Raw genomic sequence first — 21,038 nt, forward strand, 5'->3', positions numbered from 1 at the left:
ATACTTGAGTGTGGAATATGGCTCCCTGCTGCATACAAAATTTAGTTTGTGGAATGGAGATACTAAAAGTTTAAGTACTAGTGGTTTTTCTGGGCAAACTTCCTTGAAATTCCTTTTTATTACCTAGCTGTTGGCAACAAAAATTTTCCTCGAGTTTCATTAATTATCGGCAGAAACTGCAGTTTCAATTGCATATCTCCATTCGTACTATGCTCGAAAACATAGCAGTTATGCACTTACAACACTTAAGACTTACTAAGAATGTCAGGGACTTGCGTAATACCTGGTTTTGGATCATAAGTCTTCATCTGTAAATTTATGTTGGAATCAGTTTTGTAGAAAAAACAACAAGACCTTGGTACCTAGTTATTCCTACTAAGTGGAATGCAGAGACATTCCACTTAGAAGGAATTCTAACATAAATTCACAAAAAAAAACATTCTAACATAAAATTTAGTTTTCTTGAACAAGATGGACAATTTAAGATGTCTTAGTTTCACGGAATGTTGCAATGAAGTTGGAAGGAAAAGGTGCTAATCTTGTGTAATGCTATGTGGAGACATTCTTATAAGTAGCTGTTCTTACGATTGGCAAATCATACTTTGGGAATCTTACAAATATTGACATGTTCTCAGATGATTATAACTATCAATTGTTCACATTTGGTACTGCATATATCACTTTGATGAAGCAGCACAATTCCGTATTACATTCTCCAAAAATTGACTCATTCATATGCTTTAACCTTTTCCCTACTGAAGACTTAAATATACGTGTGGACGTTTCCTGACCCAGGAGATGAAAGCCGTATATTTCCGTCTGAGATTTTCCTGACCAAGAGAACGAAAGCCGTTTTCTACCTCTCCCCCTCATATGACGATCGTGGGTGTGCGACATCTTTGTTTTGGGACCAAACACCGTGGGTCTAGGCTTTACCCTACAAATCTGGGAGCAGGTACCCTGACCCCTCGTCTTTTATTATTCTTCATAGCGGTAAGGGTCATGCAATTGTTTATCCATTCAGTTTTCGAAATAAATATTTGTTCTTTTCTCAAGAAATATAAACTAAGAATTGAATTCTTTGTCTTTTGAGCTCCGTCTACAATTTTTAAACGAAGTTCTACGATAAATATTAACTTATATCTTGAGTTCTGTATGAACATCAACACGGAAATTGTTGCTGCATTAATATTAACGTTAAAACTTCGTTTAAAATTTGACAATGCTCAGAAAAAAATGAGGAATTCAATTCAAAGTCTGCAATTTACGTGCAAGCAACAATTATCCATGTGCTAAATACATATAAGCAATACCTAAGTTGACCGCGAACCAATGCCGCAGGTATGGTCGTAAACCCGGAAAGGAGGGAGCACAACTACTCTCGGAGTCCAAGATAATGCAGAGTTCCAGCGGGGAGGGGTCGAAAAAGGTTCCACGAGACCCTTGTTAACGAATGTCCTCCAAAAATCCTCCATACCATGAGAAAGAAGTCTCTTAGGGCTCAGTACTGCAGTCATGCTAAGACGAAAACTCCGCCATCTCGAAAGGGTTAAAGGATCATAAATCTATCCCTGTTAGGCTATTAAGTTAGCGTGTTAACCTCACTGATACATGTTATATCAGAAGATCCAAAGGGATCTCTGCTGTGGTCATAACTTTAGTTTATAAGTGAGGTAGATCTGCTGTCTGTAAAAAAGTAATACACCCGAATTTGAGGAGCTTCAACTTAAACAAGGCAATCAATTTCTATGCAGCAAAGAGTAAACGGTGGAGGATTTATTTCTACATTTGGATAATTTACTTCAAAAAAAGTACTGTCCCATAGTATTTCCTTCACTTAATTTTTTATAAAAAAAAGGTACTGGTTTTTTGCACGTAAAATCTTGTTGCACAACTTTGAGCACTTGGCATTCCCATAGTTTTTGTTACAATAACTTGGGATTTTGGTATAAGAAAGTGAGATCTATTATTCGCAATTTGCAGAAACAAAGTGTTTATGCAGCAAAAAATGGATTTGTTGTAAAAAAAAAAACACCAATCTCTGTTAACTTCGAAACTAATGGATGAATCGAAAATTGATTGGTGCTGATGTATGCTTTACGATGAATTAAAGACTAGTATTTATAACATTTACATTTGCTAATAAAGTCAGTATCGCTTAATATTTATCTTAATGTATCTACACCCGTATCTTGAGAGAGGGAGGAGAAAAGAGGCACGTGGTTGCCACCAACTCAGCCAAAGCAACCAGGATTATTCATAAATTGCCAGGGTACTTTGGGTCATGATGCACCCATTGTTGCATTTTAAATTGGGTTTTCGTGAAAACTGATAAATGAATTAACGGTGAAAAATCTCAATGAGCTACTACTCTGCCTCAATCTAATGGGATTCATGAACCAGCACTTCCCATTGGTTGTATGTTTAAATTCCCATATGATCTAATATCTTGATCCCGCTATATTCAAATTAGGTCCAATTAAATCTCCTACGTCATTTAATAGCCCAAATAATGGCAGAACCAGCCTATTTGGCTTCGATTTTAAGTTTTAACAGTTTGCCTTGCATCGATTAATCAGGTTGTAATTTTTTTGCTAGTCCTAGTGAATATTCATGAGCCAGGGAATGCATTAAAATGTTTGTGAAACTGTTCAAAACAGAATAATTTTGTTTATGTCATGTGATATATAGGAATTATAGTAGGTGATAGTGGGCAACAATTTCGTCACTAAGAGATATATGCAGTTACGTTCTGAATTTTTGACGAGTGACTGATATGGTGGTCTGTCCACAATATGTAAAGTAGATGTCATGAGAGGGAAGTATTTTAGTTTTGAACCTGGGAAAAATAGGCTAATTATGAAATGGTTAAGAAAGCCTGCTGTGCTGTAAGTTTTGTGTTAAAAAGTAAAAATCTAAATGCATAGATGGATATTGTAAGTTTGCCTCGCCAATTCTTACTGAAGAATTAACCATTGGGTATTAGGCCAAATTCTATATCTTTAATATTTCATGAAATGTGGCTATTCATTCATGTTCTGACACTGTAAGCTCAAGTAGTTGATAGGAATAGGTAGTCGTGGATGAAATAAATTATTCACTTGGGCCTAGAGTTACGTAAGGCACCACTCTCTAAGACTTTGTCAGGGTTCACGACCACACTAGCCCCGAGCCCATATCTTCATGTGCCCAGTGGCCCATTCAAAGAGGTTCTACCTCTAGCAATATACTTCCAAGGCAAAGGCTTGCTGAAGGGTCAGAACATATTGCAGTCTGAGGGGAAATGTTCAAAAACTTTATAGGTCAAAAGGACTTGGCGAAGAAGGCTTGACTGAAATTTCAGAAAAAACAAGCAGAATTGTTATGAACTAATAGACTAAATTCACTGTTGTTTTTTATGGCACAGTGTTAATTTAGAATGTAATAAAAAATCGAATTATCTAATTTGGATTGTAGTTTTAAATTATGTATCTCTGATCTTCCATTAAGACAGCAACCATATTTTGCCTTGATGTATGCATATATGTATAGGAAGAATGGGCAGCTGCTAAAATTATCCTACTGTTCTCACATGGTAATGCCTTTGGTTGGAGTGAATTGTCTGTGAACTTAGACGTTAGTTGGAAACATCCATGAATACTCTCATTGCTCTGAGAAGAGCTTGGGATGTGATTTTTTTCTTGAGGGGGGTAAGGTGTTGGTCTGGAGTGCTCTATATGGATATTTGATCAATTGACAAGTATGTACAGAGATGTGCTTTAGAAGAGGCGAGAAATTGATACAGAAATCGTGAAGATGAGCAGGTCACAAAGAGTAAAGAAAGTAAATAAGCTAGATAAGTTAGAAGAGGAGATTCCAGCTCTGAAGGAAAAATATGGATGAAGTAGAGAAAAAATGAAGCAGATGAAGAATTATTTTTTTTCTTTATTTTGAGCTCAATTGTCAGGTGTTACCTGGATGACTTATTTCTTGTCATCAACAGGATTATTTTCATACTAATTTCCTTACCATTTTATTAGTTTTGTTTGACCCATCTGTTTAGAGAATTACCTGACTTGTTTATTTTTCTGTCTGTAATGTCTCATTTTTTTTATTTTAAGTATCAGAATATTTATTCATAAAAATTAGAGATGGGTCGAATAGCAGATTTCTCAAACTCTAATATCGAATTCGAATATTAAATCATTGCTCGAATATTCGAATACCTCGAATACCTGAATTGCACGAAGCATATTAAACGTACGATTTTTTCTTCTATTTCCCTTGATGGATGTATTAATAAAAAGGTGGAACCTCGATCTATCGTTTTCAGGGGGGACGAAAAAAACTATGAATGCAGAAATGTTCGACTAGGTTGCCTATAGAGCAGGAAACCCAGGATTTTGACGCGTAATTAAGATTTCCTTAAAGGATTCAAACAGGAATTTAGCTGATTAGTCGAATATTTTAATTTCATGGAAACAATTTGGGCATATAGTTGATTCAACTAACATATCTTTAAAATATTCTAAGGGGAAACACCACGTCACAAAAAAGTGATTGCATGCCGTCTCGGCATTTACACTGCTACGATGGATTTCTGTCTGATGTATACATTCTTATTTACGAAACGCCATTTCAGCGGCACCCCCATCTGATGCTAGGCTTCCACCAACTCCTTATTTTCAACAGGTAGCTCGCTTTACCCCCACTCCTACTGTCAAGTGCTAATGGACAATCCAAGGCATCCATTATTTTCAGTCCGTCTTTGGAAGTTCTCACGAGATAAGCAGATGAATTCGAATTGCTAGCACGGAGAAACCAAATATCTTGAGAAAATACCCCTTTGTCTGTAACTCATCTATAACGCATCAACTTCTGAGAAGCTCAGCTGCGAGGATAACGAGTTTCGCCAAAATGCTGAGTCTCTGTCGTATTTCTTCGTCTTTCCGACATTTATTTTCTTGCGTAAAATGCTTAAATAAAGTCAGAAATACGTCGTGTTTGGTCTTATTCTTTTTTAAATTACGCGCACATTACTAATATTTCAATCCAATAAAGGTGTAATAATAATTGCCGAAAGTCATTGTTAGACACCTCAGACTCATGCAGCAGTTGACCTCCAGAAGGAGGAAATTCGAAGCAGGTAGGTAGAAAAAGGTCAGTGGGTGAGAAAAGGGGGTGGGTGCGAGACACGTTGTTATTTTTCTCGAGTAACTTGATATTTTTTTCGAAGCTAAGGTCTTCGTAATACTATCCCTGCACGAGCTGGAACTTTTTGTTTGCTTTCGAAGAAGAGGAAATCGTCAGAGTGAGTGAGGTGAGTTCTGAATGGAAGGGGATAGCGGATCGTGGGAAATGCGCCAATGTTACTATCCCACGGCACTGAGTTTCTCCCTATGGTAGTTTCATCGCCAGGGGAAGATTCAAACTAAGTGCCTGTCGTTAATAGCCACAAAGGACACATGGTAAACACCTCGTCTTATTTTTATCAAGCGATGGATGCGGGAAAATGGTCAGTGGGGGAGAAAGAAGGAAAGGTGAAACACGATTCTATTATTTTCCGGTGACTTCATATTTTTTCGAAGTTAAGGTCTTCGTAATACGATCCCTGCGAGAGCTGGGACCTTTTGTTTGATTTCGGAGAAGAGGAAATCGTCAGAGTGGCTGAGGCGAGTGCTGAATGGAGGGGGATAGCGGATCGTGGAAAATGTGCCAATGTTGCTATCCCACGGTACTGAGGTACTCCTGATGGGGGACACCTGGGATTTTCGGATTTTTTCACCCGATCAATTTCAGTTCCCCACGTCGAAATCTTTTCACCGCTCTTACCCGCGAATTTGATGTAGTTCGTCAACTTGCCTAAAACGGCGCTGCATACACTAAAAGAATAGAGTTCTCTCCATTTTTCCGAGTCGACTACCAACGACGTGCGAGCGACAGTGTATGACGCGAAATTCAAAGTATTCGAGGTATTCGAGACTGTACTTTTGGCAACTATTCGAGATCTCGAATATTGAATACTTTCTAGTATTCGAGGTATTCGAGTATTCGCGGATACTATTCGCACATCTCTAATAAAAATGTTAATCTGTCATTATGTGAAATTTATTATGTCTACTATCATTTGCCTAAATTTATTTAGGTTTACTGGAGAGACATATTGAAAATTTGTAGAGAGCAATTTCTAAGGGTATTATAAAGAAAACTGCCAGGGAAATTATGATGAAAAAGTTGTGGTCACTATAATGTAGTTGAATTTGTTTTTTAATTTTTGTTTAAAGAGTAGTGAAATATGTAGTTTGTATCGTCTACCTCTTCGGGAATATTTCTAGTTTTTGTTTTGAGTTTGCCAGGTGTTTTTGGCTGAAAATGACAAATTTCTAGCATACTTGTCAGTGTGAGCATGTATGTTAACATTTTTTGGCATTCCATTCTGGCAAAAACACATTCTTAATCTTTTGAATCTCTTAATTAGACTTTCTCTTGAAACCCATGTCTTAATGTCTAGGTTGCCAAAATATCAAGAATTTGGCCTAAAACATAGCCTGAAAAAATGAGTTTGAGTATCAATTAGTCTCGATGATGCACTAATTCAAAAACTGAATGTTGAAAGAAGAGTTTGTGAAAATTTGATTCATCATATGCCACCTTGCTAGGATGCAGTGGGTATGCTCTGAGTGCTATAGTAGGAGGGTTGTACCAAAAGTAAGGTTCCCATATTTTTTACAAATACAAATCTTTGTTTATTTATATTGATTTTCACATTGTTGAAAAGCTTACACTTTTGATTATTTTTCAATGTAGTCTCCATTTTTTCTACGCACTTTTAAAGACAGTGGTCCAGCTTTTCTATCCCTAAGTTGAAGTCTCCTTCCAACCTGTTGAGGAAGTGTGCGACCTCTGCTCGGACTTCATCGTCGCTCTTGAAGCGTTTGCCACATAAGAGTTTTGTTTCGGGGATATAATGAAATACCCACACTTTATCTCCAATGGCGAATGAGACCAACAACTCCTCCCCCCCTAAAATTAATGAAAAAATTTACGGGCACAATCAAGGCGTTGCTGCATGTGTCCATCAGTCAGCATATGGGGGACCCAGCAAGCACACATCTGGCCATAACCCAACGTTTCTGTTAAAGTTCTTTCAATCGTGCCGTGGGAAGCTTAAGGAATGCGTTCAACAAGTTCACAGACAGTGACCCTCCGATCTTTGAGCAGCTCACTATTGATCTTCTGGACAATCCAAAACCGGCGGTCTTCCACTCCGTTCTACATCGTGAACTTCCGTGCGACCCTTGGTAAAAGCCCTGCAACATTCGTGGACGAGCTGAAAGGACATGCACTCTTCGCCTTAAAGTTCAGTCAGTTGCTGATGAATCTCCAATGGCCGTAACTCCCTTGCAAGGAAAAATCGGATTACTGCTCGATCCTCACAGTTGGCGGGAACGAGGATCATCACTTTCAATGTTGACGGTTGCTAAGCCAATAATGAGCGACAAAGTGAATTGCGGACTTGAGAGTAGGGGAACCACTGTGCACGGCAATGTTGTGGGATTTAGCCTATCACCTTCGCTCTACATTGCAGCTCATTGGGAACCTTACTTTTGTTACAACCCTTCTAGTAGCTGAGGAGTAATGCCCTGAATCTACCCACTCCAAAGTATTCAGAGTAAGCACCAAGTAATTTATCACAGTATTCTTCTCAGCTTTGTGCAGTTTGTATGGATAAAATCGATCCCACTATTGGAGGCATATAGATAGCGATTGTCACCTCATTTGATGAGGAATTTTCGGATGACTTTATGTGGCAGCATTGAGAATTCATTGTTTTAATCAGTGGTTTGAACTAATATTGGGGAATGGGTAAAACCTATGTTTATTCATGGTTTAAAGTTCAAAAAGAAGCAAACTGAATTAAGAAACACACCAAATTGTAGAAAAAGTCTTCATTGAAGCAAAAAAAACTAAATTGTTTCATCATCCCTGTGGAACAATCCTGAGATAGGTTTTACCCAACTTCCTATCAGCAAATCTTTTCATACCTACGTACTTCTTCTCTTTCACATCCTTCTTTATCTGTTCCATATATTTTGTTCAAGTTCTCCCTTTTCTGTTATTGCCATCGACTTGTCCTTCGACGATTGTCTTCATCAGGCCATCATAGACAGACTGCACATTTTCACCCTATATGTTCATTTTGGACACTTCTTAAAGTCCGATGTTCGCCATGTTTCAAGATGTGGCCTATAAGGTTGTCCTGTCTTCTCATGAAGGTTTTCACGAGGATTCTCTTCCCTCCTACTCTTCTCAGGACTTCATCACTAACTCGGTCAGTCAATTTGATTCTGATCATTCTTCTCTAGCTCCACATTATGCTTAAGGTTGCAAAAATCCAGGAGTTCCCCCCATCATGAAGCAATTCCTTTGGATCTACTGCCAGTGGAGGGTCACTATTTTGGAAGATGCTTTGGATGCAGAAGTAATATTTGAAATTTATTCTGCTCAAATGGAATTGTAAGTCCTTATCGAAGTCCTTATTTACCAAATTTCTGACCATCGTTGTGTATGGCATCTCTACATGTGATAACAGCATGTAAGTGAAATCCTTATCAGAATCCCTAAAATTGAGTGATATTGAGGTTGAATTCTTGTTTAAATAGTTATTTTTGACCCTGTATGAAGATTTTTTGTCTGGGACTGTGCTTGTTAAGGTTAAACTTTCCAGTTTCAAGTCATTGTTTTTAAAAGTTTAATTTCACTAGAATGACTTGGCATTAAAGTCTTGGGTTTAGTTTTACTAGCACCTTTATCAAACTAACTTCAGATGATGTTCCTGAGCCATTCCATTTGCCATGCAATTAAAAGGTGGGGAATGCTAATCTTTATTTGCTCGAGTGAGCAGTCTCTATCTCGGTGAAAGATAGAATGTCATGCCACTCATGGCAACTATGCATTACATGATATTTGGAATAAAGAGGGCTTAAGTTGGGGTGAATTGTGTTGGCAACTGGTCTTAATTGAGTGCTACACTAGTGACTTAAAAAGTAATTGTATCCTTTTGGAAAAGTGGGCAGGTGGTGTGAGTAGCCTGCTCTCTTTTTTCCATTGTCTTGTGTAGATGTTATCCTACATCTTGATTGCATTGGGTTCCCTGCCCACATGCTGTAAATAGTTTAATTTGAGGCTAAACAGTTGCAGATGCAAAATAAATGCTCAATGTATTTGGCCCGTGAATTTCTTTTCTTCAATGTTAACACGTTGCGGACCGGGTATATAATTCCAATCTCGTCGGGTAGGACCAGGCATGTAAAGGAGCTTTAACCTAAATGACACTGATACAAGGAAACCCTCGTAGAATGTTTACTTTTTAACGTATTTTAATAAAATTTGAAGCATTTTACTTACCAGAGGTGATAGTACTTAGTTTTTGCATGCTATTTGGTGAAACATGCTCCTTTGTGCAGGGGAACCTTGCAGAATCCACAGGTATACCGAATGTCCTTCCTAAGTTTATTAGCAGAACAAACTCAACACATCCGTGATGGATATTTCTTCTTCCCATACCCCACTATTTTCTCTAGAGTGTTTCATCATTCCCCCTGCTAGCCTTGCCGGGTTATCCTGCCGAGGCACTCGCTGAGTCGGTCTTTCTATCTTGCTGTCCATGACATCATCGCTGGAAGACTCATTTCTTCCCTCCTCACATTAGCCCAGCCCTTGGCTACTTCCGAAACAAATTTTTTGTATGTCAAACGGGTAGAAGTGTTCAACGTTTTGTATTCCACGAAAGAATTAAATAGGGCACAACCACATTGATCAACCACAACAACACTTTTTTTTGTTCACTTCATAGTTTTTCTTAGCACTGAAAGGTAAGCCTATACATAAAAGTAAACACATATCAGCTTTATCTACTCCTCCCATGTACTTATTTTACTCCAATATACAAATTTGTTTTTTCTGTTTCCGTCCCATCCATCTGTTTCACTGTCCTTCACCCATAATCTAGTTATGGATTGTGGAAATCATCCTCACCTCTCTCTTGTCCTTTCACGCAAGCAGCAGAACTTCCCCTTTCTACAGAACGTGTAGTCACCTTTCTTCATTCTTATTATTTCATGCCTAAATTCAGTGGGAAGCCCCTTGTTGGCACGGATGGTTCCACAAACTAGTTTTTTTCGCTAGAAGATTTTCAGCTATTTGTACGCTATTTAATAATTATCTTGGAACACATGATGACAATGGTATAAATAGGGATCTGAAATGGTCAATCTGGTTTCCTCTAATTTTTTTCCTTCAGTTGTATATATTTCTATGTTGCAAATATAACCACTTTCACTCTCACACACCATTGGTGGCAATAATCCGTACTTCACCAATTTCCCTGGATTGTATGTTCTAAATCTCAATATTTCCCTCCAAGGTATTACATCTTCGTCTAGGGAGAGATCACATTTAGGCATATACAGTTTTAAATTTTTCTTAGAAACATGATAGTATTGGTCTAATTTTATGTTCCCTTTTGGAATATTCAGAATTTGATTCATTATCACTGAAATGCCAAGAATTCCAAATTTGTTCAAATGTGCTGAGCAAATTTCTAGAAATGGGTGTATTGATAAATTCATCAGTGCTTCAATATTCCTTGATTGAATCTTTCCTGACATTTCCCATCAAAATTATAATTACTAAGACTTTCATCTCACCCACCATTACATTTTTCCACTTTGCAGTATTCTGCGAAGACTTGTATCCGACTTCGTTCTGCATTCGATACAAATTGGTCTCATTACACATCATTTCGAGAAGATCATCCTCAAAAAAACATTTTTGCCACTTCTAAAGCACATTCACAATTATCATGGGTATTGATGATTCCTGCCACTCCCTGAAAATCTTCCTAACTTCTTGGAAGGTCAATTTTATTCTATGTCACCGGGGTGTCACTAAGCTACCATTGCTATCACTTGCATCCGAGTCACTATCATCAGTGTGAACTAACTGTGCAGCTTTTCTTTTAGGTTTTCTTCCACCAACCTCAAAACCAATTTCACTATCTGAGCTCTCACACTCGTCTACACAATCATCTGTCATGTCTGATAATTTGTTGACACCATTACTATAGATAAGGTCTCATTGTTATTGGAGTAATTTTTCGGTAGACAAGATAGGCAGGAATTATTGCTGGAAATTGATGAAATTTACGTAGGCTACGTATGCATACACTTTCATAGGGTAAACGAACACCAACTTTCATCCAAGGAAATGATTCCTCACTAAACTGCATGGCTTCAGATCTCTAGCGAAGAGAGTAAAGAACACAAGAATGTCCCAAAGAAGACAAATATGCATTCTAAGCAAAGGGAAATATTAGTGACTAACAAAGATAAGTGTTGTGGCCATCTGATCCTTTTCTATCAAGGACCGATAGATAGGGTCCCCCTGAAATGACCCACATATTCCTTGGCCCTCGAGACTTGTTGATGTGTTTATGTTGAGCGCTGAAGATCTGTGAGATCTGAAGTCTTGTGGGAATCCAAACCATGGCACGTGAGGACAGCCGAAAATATGCACCTAGAGGTGAAATATGCATTATTCACTTTCCGGCATACATTGTAATGTATGGCACAAATTAGGCGATGAGAGAATTACGGACAACAGATTTCGTTGGAGCCAATTTAAGAGAACCAAAGAAATAAAATATTCCTTACTAGCCAAAATGTAATAATTCGTAATTACAGAACATTGTAGAATTTATTGAGTTGCTGTTCTAGAAAAAAGAATGTTCAATCAAGTCTTTTCAGATGTTAGGCTTAGTGACATTTCATTCCTATACATTAGTAATCTCTAAAAGTGGATTACGTTCATTTAAAAAATACTAATAAATTTATAATTTGAACGGTACAAAACTAATCTAAATCAATGAAAGCACATTCTCAAATACACCAGAAGCAAATGAGAAAATAAGTAACTAATATTAAAAGAAGCAGAGTAAGTTTCATTATCATATGTGAAAACACTGAAATCTCCATGGCCGGTCCTCTGTGTTCGGCACACGAAACACTGAGATCTCCGTGATCGGTCTGGTAGTGTTAAGCCCATCTCTCCAGAAACAGTCATTGCATGAGGATCAAGGTTTTCATGCCTTATATTGTGTAAACTCCACACATTTTTTTCCGATAGAACAGGTGTCCCAAAAAATTCAATTTTTTTAAACCCTTTTTGCTTGGAATGTCAACTGAAGTTGTTTGTTCAAGTTTTGTATTTGTTTGAAAAGTTTTTGGCTGCAGAAATCCTGAAAATTGTATTCTCATGGTTATTTATGTAGCAATCATGTTCTTTTTAGTAATTGTTCCTTAGTAGTTGTAAAATATGTAATACCATTAGGTATTAATGAGATAGGTTTTGCTAAAATTTGATTGGAAAACAGTAGGTGCAGGTAAGTTTTTATAACTAGTACAGACTAGTTACTTGTAAATAGGGACGAAGTTCATATCAAACCAAAGTATTAATTTTTTTGTCAACCAGTTTGTGCATTGAGTTGAATTTTATATGTGAGCGTAAGGAGTGGAACCAATATCCTGATTTTTGAGATAGCCAAAGGAAATGGGGAACTCAAAACGCTTTTAAATTTATGAATCTTATTGATAAATAATATTGTTCCATATTCTTTCAAACAAGGACATTGTGCATTAGGCTCTCATTATTACCAAGTTCTCGGGACTAAGAAAACCAAAAAGCATTTCCTTTCAAAAACACTGAATAAAACACCATTTTTTATTAAATAATCTTCTATCACTTAATAAATCTACATTATTTTACATTATCTCGCTAACATGACTTTAATTGTAAATTACATCATTGAAAAGATCATGCTGGCTGAGAAGTCTTAGCCTTAACAAAGATAATAACAAATTTACTACTGTAAGCTGCACCCTCTGATATTTTGTGCTCTCTCATATTTGGGCAGGCTCATGGCTGAAAAGATTATTTTTGTCAAGAATTAAAATTTTTGCCTTGAGCTTGCATGATTTTGACATGAGATGCTTATTTTCAAATAAAAATTATATGCAGTAGTAAAGTGTTGATGTAAGTCTCTCATTAATTTATTGCGTTACATATTAATATAGTCTCAATCCACTGCCAGTTTTACTGTGCTTATTTTTCTCCCAGCATCACACAAGCACATTGACTTAAAATTGCACATCCAGCTATTAAAAGGGCATCTGTTGGAAATAAGATCCAAGGAAAATAGCTGCAGAATTCTGTACAATTTCAACCTGCAATTATTTTATTACAGAAATCCATTGGCAAGTTAACAAGTAAAAGCAAAATTCTGTCTGTAGCTACTATATTCCTAATAGCAGTGGTGGCCCTGTCTGCTGTATTTTGCTTTCTGTGCCATATCTGTGGGTTGGGATGGCTTAACCACTGAGCATCTTGGGAATACACTAAAAAATTAAACTTACTATCACAGGAATCAATATAACAGTTTTCAGTTTTAGTTTTTGTCAATGCTGTTAGGGCCGTTTTACACGGTACACGGAATTGCGCAATCTGATGTACGCGCGAAGGTGCAATCAAAATTGCATCGTGTAAAGCTGTGAATTGCTAGAACACATGCGAGAATGCGTGGATGCGAGACGGCAAAAAGCCCCTGTTCTAATTTCGTTCATGCATTCGCTCAATTCTTGCAATTTTAGAAATTAATGCAGCTCTAACCTGCGCAATTCTATGCCCCGTGTAAAACGGCCTTCAAGATCTGAGAACTTGCATCCTCACTTTCATTGCCCCACACCTAATTCTTTGTTTCTGTCCATGTCACGTGAAATGCAGCATTTCTTATAGCATTTGATTATGATAATAATAATAGTGTATATTACAGGCATATACCCAATGTAGAGCAGGACACATACATTTCTTTCAATATGACTCTTAATAATTAATAAAAATATTCTTAAAATAATAAGTATTAAATGAGAGGAGCAGCACTAAAATATTAATTATATTACAAAAGATATTGCTCATTTAACATGAGGTCAGGCAATATTCGACAATGGTAAAATACTCATACTAAATAGGGAATGTTTATCGCTAAAAATATCAATATTGCCAGTTATATAGTCGAGGGATCCTGGTTATTGGTGAATTAAAAGTGAAATTTCTACTACAGTATTTAACATAATAAAGTTGTGCTTCAGAATATTTTTTTTTTAAATTATTAAATCCTCATGGAAGCATCTTCAATGATGCCAAAATCCATAGACAAATCTGCGTCAGCTGATTTTTTTTCCCCATGAAAGTTTGCTTGTGCATTGTGCTTGCCATTAGCTCTCTGTACAGGCTGTTCGTATTGAACAATCTATTTATTCAGACCTCGAATCACTTAAAAATAATGTCATATCTCTCTGGATGCTGTATCCCTGGTGTTTAGGGTGTTGAGTTGCGGTTTTTCCTTTAGGTTTCATTATTACCTATTTTACTATTCTTGTGTGTTAATCAATTTCAGATTGTAGAGTGAAGCTGTTTTAAGAATTAATGTCATTGATTGTATGATGAATGATATTTTGGTTTTTCTTCTAGCGATCAAATGAACACCAGCCATGCCCCTGAACCCCCAGCAGAATGGAATGTAGAAAAACCGGAAGTTGAACCTGTACCTGCTGAGCCACAAGAAACAAAGTGAGGAGTAATTTCATTAGTTACAGAAACTCAAATGCTTTAAGGGGACAGTCTAAGGTTCTAGTATTAGTGGTAAAGATGGTTTACTCAGGAAACCTGTCTCTGTCTTGGGTGTTCTTCTTTCAGAACATGATGATTGATAGTCTTAGTTTGAAAGTCATTTATGCAAACATTTTCTCCTCTAATCATTTGTCATTTTATGGTGTGATATTTAAAGACTAAATGTTTCAATGTTTTTTCATTGGACATTTCTTGCTGTATTTTGTTTACCATGAAAAACATCTCTTTCCTTCCATCTTGTGAAGTAGCTGGTATGATAGTGGGAAAACAGCTGTCAGAGGTGGACTATTCCACAGATTCCATAGTGAATTTTCTGTGTAATACTACTAAACGTCAAGATAATCATATATCCTGGTGATGGTGGTCACTGAATGTTAGGGGAAGCCTCTTATTTTTGATAAGTCTCCAAGAACATAATTTATTTGAAGATATCTTATGTTTTTTTCTTTTAATTTGGGAGAGAGAACTGTTTTGACCATGTATGGCTAGTAATTCTCTAATGCTCTGGACTTGTTTGAATCTTAGAAAAAATTTCAAGATTTCTCTGTTATTGTCTGATTGATCTTGGGAACTTAGTCAATATTTTAATGTCTTATCACATCTTAAGTTTAATGAATTCCATTTATTATTACCTTTATAACTACCTCACTAGTTTTCATCATATCACCTAAGTATTCTTTCTGGTCACCCATTGGACCTTCGGTTATCTCAGATAAATAGATCAATGTATTTAGGTAGAAGCTTTAGAGAGAAGAGGTAGAAGAGTGTATTTTGAAATAAATATTTCAGAGGAACATTTGAGGAACAGAGGAACACTTAACTTTTACACCAATCTATTGTTTCCTTGAACAAAGGAAAACTTAAAGGTACTGATGTGTCAACTATAATGAGAAAAAGTTAATGGGATGATAATTATGAAAGACGCTAAATCAATAATATTCACATCCATCATAGAAAAAAAATTGCATTGTTGGATTTTCCCTTTCACAAATAATAAACGGCTCTTCAGGACAAAAAAAAATTATAAGAGGAGGCATTGTTTTGCGCCTGGAATTAAGTTATCTTCCTGGATGATACAGAGGCGTATTGAAAGTAAGGTCTCCTATTTAAAAAAAATAGGAAATATATTTATTCTCACTTAGCGTATATCATTGGAATGGCTGATCATTTTGATATTTTTCTACATCGTCGCCTTGATGATCAATTACTTATTGCATCCTAGTAACTAGTCTTTTAATGCTGGCATCGTACCACTCTCATGCCACATTGTGAAGCCAACTGACGACTGCATCTTGCACTTGCATGTCTGACTTTAATTTCTGTCCCCCAACGAGCTTTTTGAAGGCAGGAAAAATGCTGTTGTCACTCGGGGCAACTTTCAGGCTGTAAGGAGTGTGGTCGATGATGTCCCAACCCAATTCATTGAGGTGGGCAATCGTTTGATGACACATGTGGATGTGATTTTTCTTGTGTTCATTGGTGAGCTGCTTAGGTACGCATCTGGCAAACACCTTGTTGTAAATGAGGACATAATATTCTGCACGGAGCTGTAGGCACACCAGCCATTAAGATTTACTTAATCTCATGAAGGGTTGTTCTTTAAGTATTGCCCTTCATCTCGTCAATTCAAGCCAGCATTGATTCTGGTAAATTCAGCCTCCCTGACCACTGCTCATCGTAGATGTTTTCCCATACATCTGAAAATTCCTGGCACTATATCCGCCTGTATTTGATGCCATTACATTTCTCACTGTTCACTTCCACTAACTGGTGAAAAATTTCTATTGGAACCTTTTCTGCATTGTAAAATAAATGACTGAGCATAATACGCACCTTGTGGGTGAGCTGAGAGGTCACGTGGGTGGTCCTACACTAAGTCAAAGGAACCAAAGAATGCAGTTATGTAGTCATATTTCGCCTAGCGACTCATGTGTGGAAGAGACGTTGTTGTAGACCTTACTTTTCAATACACCCTCATAATTTATAATGATTTCCTGGCTGATGACTGAGAATTATATTGAAAAATTCTGTAGGCTTCCCCAAATGCCTTCGAGACACTTCACTGTTCATTGTTATCTCATTTGAAATGTTATTATTCACTGCAGAGAGGTTGGGGGAGGTGGTGATGCAGATAATCAGCTACCACCTGAAGAAGGGCCTCAGGAGTTGACTTTGGATGAATGGAAGGCATTACGTGGCAACCGACAGAAACCAACATTCAACATTCGAAAAGCTGGTGAAGGTGAAGATATGACTCAGTGGAAGAAGATGTATGCTTTGAAAAAGAAGGAGGGGGAGGAAGAGGATGAGGAGGAAGAGGTAAGAATTAAGTGGGGTAAGGGGGTGTCCATCTGAGTGTTGCTTTGGTTCTGCTACCTGTTTTGCCCGTCTACAAATTATGAAGTGTGATTTTTGTGATTGAATTGATGAAATTGATTATGAAATTTGATTGAAGTCCGAACCATTTCTCTTTTCAAGATGAGCATTCATTTCCAAAACTAAACTTAGGATAACTAATAACAAAAAGAAATGGTAACTAGCGACAAAATAATTTTCTTGAAAGGATTTTTGTTGTTTGAGACCAGCATCATAAACTCATTTTAATTGTTTAAAGGAACCATATTAGGGTGTTCAAGGAAAGCATGGACTCACCCTCTGGAACATGTCATTTTATTATACAGTAGAATCTCACTTAAGAAACTTTCAGTGGAGAACCGAAAAAAAGTGTCATAACTGAGGAAGTTTCATGTGTGAAGTTTTATGCTAAGGGAGCATGAAGCCCTTCTCTATTGGGTCTGGTATTTTTCCAGGTTTCAGTTACTCATTTGCAGGCAAGAAAAGGTAGCGTAATACACCCATGTCTTGTATAGCGCAATTTCGATTAGCGCAATTTCGATTTAGCGCAAAGTCGTTCCTCGGGGAAACATTGCAACACAGTGTAGCCTAATCAAAAATCTTAAACGCTCTCGTGATAAAACGTGAACTTGCGCTAAGTACACACGAAATTTCTATCAATTTACGCATAGTAATATTATTTCTTGCCTCAAATCTTCTTTTTAGTTTATATATTAATCGAAATTCATTGCTGCGCAATTGCCAAAAGTATTACTCGTCATTGGGTCTAGATAGCCGGCCTACCAAAGATTTATCTCGTCTCCTTAACAGAATGATAATAAATAATTTAGATCGTTAATTAAGCGTGGGGCTAGTGGAAATGAGTTTTTTTTTCAGCAATACGGTTTGAGACGTATTTTTGCCGTCGTAGGTTACCGGGCGATCGACTTCCAGGTAGAGAGTCTACGCTAAAGCCTTCAAGGTCATCGGTATTCACGATGGGAGAAATGGAGCGGTAGCCGAGTTGAGCATGAATAGCATCAACACATAAAAGGGTCCGCTATAGAGTCTCAAACACAATGGCTTCGTTCTCTCCCCGCAGTCTTAGGCCTTCTGCGTCTCAGGAATACAGTTCAGCAGTGGAAGGTGATTTAGATAGAGCCATACAGAGTAAAAACCAAGAGAATATGGCAAAAAATAGGAATGCGTGTAGAAAAATCAAGAATTTATCAATAAAAACTATAAACCTAGAAGAGGACTTGAGAGAGGTCAATTGCTTTGAGAATGGAGAGCGTCAAAGCGATATTGCGCGGAAATTTAAACTCACGATGCCTTATTCTGAATAAAGACGAAGCTAAAATATCAGTGACCTCAGCCGCACCAACTTCAACCAAGCGGTCTACACACACGGAAAGTTCATGGTGAATCAGTACAAAAAGACGAGAGTGGTAATCGCTCCGAGACATTAAGTGAAAGCTCCGGTTGGTTCCAGAATTTGAACGGCAAGCAGGTATTTTCAGTGCGGCGATATCAGGTGAATCTGCAAGTGTTGATAGCGCAGTCACCGCAACATTTTCTGATGAACTCGAGGCTGTGATTGAAAGTGGCTCCTTTCCCCCTCAACCAGTTTTTAGTGTTGACGAGACGATATTGTTTTGGAAAAGAATGCAATCTCGTTCATTCATTTTCAGGGAAGGAAAACCTGGGTCTGGTTTCAAGGCATTTAAAGACTTTCACGTAGCTGCTAATGACTCGGACGACTTCAAATTAAAATGATTTATCATTCATAAACTCCGCTAGCTATGAAATGGCGTTCAAAGTAGCATTTTCCTGTCATTTCGATGAGCGGCAAAAGGGCCTGAGTGACATAATAGTTGTTTTTAGACTAGTTTGAAAAATCGTCTACTGCCGGCAACACATTACGATCCCCTGAGATAGCAGATGTTAGCCTACCCGCACGACAGGAGGGAATTTCAAAAGCACGTAAGAATTTTTTTTTAACGTGAATAAAAGTCTTTGAATACGTGCATACTATCTTTAAAGATGTTTTAAACTATAAACATTTTATAAATAATGTTTTCTAAGGCTTTTTATGGGAATATAGATGTTTTAGAGGAAATTCAATACCCAAGACCTATGCTACCAGGAACGCATCCCTATCTTCCCAATGTTAAAACGCTCTCGTATAACGCAAATTCGTATAGCGCAAAGACCCCAAGGAACGCATCCCTTGCGCTATACGAGACATGGGTGTAATCTTATTTACTCACATGCAACACGACGGATGATGTGTTACCTAAAGAGAAACAAACTTGCATTCCAGAACAATGTTTCCAATGGTTGAACGTCTTGGTCTAATTGTTAGCATTTCCTTCATTAAGGCTGTACTCTAGGGAAATTTTGTCATGGTGATGCTAAATGATAGCAGAGAAGCCAATTTTCGAAAACAATGGGCTCTTTATCAGCAGTTTTCTGGCAATTCATTTTATCACCTGTAGACATACTAAGATTAGAGAATAACGAATTGAGATACCTGAGGAAAGTCATCCAAATTAACCCCATTATTAGAAAGTAATTTTTCGCTAATGCATCATGAAGGCTTAGCACCCTGTGTGCCTGGGTTCAAGTCCCGGCAGTGGCAGACACTTTTCAGGGATGACCCTATCCGCACTTGATTGTTGTGTGAAGGATACTTACAGTGCAACACTGTCTGGCAGATGCGACTTGTTTCCCTTTCATTACGAGCTGGCTAATGCCGACACAGGGTTTCTATCAACCATTCCCTTCTTACCGTTATCTCATGGTGCAAATGACCTCAGTCTGTTAACTCCTCCATATACCATACGATAGAGAATCCAAGCACATGATCTGGGATATCATGAAATTAAGATTTTTCTGGTGTTTATATCACTTCTTTTAACATTTTGCCAATGGCTGGAGCACACTGGTACAGTTTGGTGGAAAAAATGTTAACTGTATGTTTCTTATGTGTGCATTTGGTGGATGGGCTGGGGACTGATCAATAAACAGCGGAATTTTCCTGTTTAGTGACCACATTTTCACATCCAGAGCATGAAGCTGATCCTTAAATATTACCAAGGTCACCCATGCTTTGGTATTTGCATTGTATCTTGTTGGCAACTGTTTTACATGTTTGAAGCACCTAGGAATTTTTGATTGGCCAATCACTAGTTGCAATACACTGTGACTTTAATGCCATAATACAAGTTACAATAAGTTTTTATGTACAGTGGAACTTGGTTAGTAGTTCCTCTTTGGCACGTTTTCATCCTTAACATGGCGATTTCTCTCAGTCCCAGTACCATCCGAATAAATTGCAGGTAAAACTATTCTGTTAGTATGTTTCAAATGGTGACGCTATCCTGGGTAGTAATATTAATTACTTGTCATGACGCAACCCGCAAGTCGTTTACTCGTATTTTTTAAGGTGACAACTTTTGAATTCATAAGTTATTTTATTATTATCAGCCATAAACCTTCTTACTTTCATCACTTCTCTTTCAATAACCGTGACGCATCTAAATGCATTTCTCTATGCAAGGAGTATGTGTGTCAATTGCTTGACAAGTGTTGCAGGAGGAGACAATGCTTTGGATCTACACGCAAAGCATAACGCAAAAATACTTGATCTCAGCACAAGAAATAGAAAGTAGACTACATTGGACAAATTTTTTATGTAAATTTAAACAGTTAATTATGAAAATGTGCTTGTAATAATCTTTAAGTGTGTTATTAATCATGATATCAATATCGATATATCAATCAGTATAACATTCAATAGGGTTTCGTTCCAAGGACGAATGCGTAAGGCGGTTGCCATCAATAATGTTTAATAAAGTTTTGTCAATTTTTAAGATGTTTTAAAACAACCAAATGATCTACTCAGAGTTATTGTCATATTCTCTGAAAAAGAAGAAATTACTTGCAAAGAAATTACTTGTTAGCTTAACTTGTCCTCT

General features: G+C 37.4%; 1 protein-coding gene across 2 annotated transcripts in view; it reads left to right on the forward strand.

The window, feature by feature from the left end:
- Positions 1-21,038, forward strand: part of LOC124170847 (plasminogen activator inhibitor 1 RNA-binding protein-like) — a 70,594-nt gene that overhangs the window by 37,962 nt on the left and 11,594 nt on the right. For both annotated transcript variants that reach the window (XM_046549844.1, XM_046549845.1), the window contains 2 exons: positions 14,566-14,664; positions 16,830-17,043. In XM_046549844.1, coding sequence (XP_046405800.1) covers positions 14,566-14,664; positions 16,830-17,043 — 313 coding nt within the window. The remainder of the gene's footprint in view (positions 1-14,565; positions 14,665-16,829; positions 17,044-21,038) is intronic.

This window comes from Ischnura elegans, chromosome X (genome assembly GCF_921293095.1).
Source record: "Ischnura elegans chromosome X, ioIscEleg1.1, whole genome shotgun sequence".
Taxonomy (NCBI): Eukaryota; Metazoa; Arthropoda; class Insecta; order Odonata; family Coenagrionidae; genus Ischnura; species Ischnura elegans.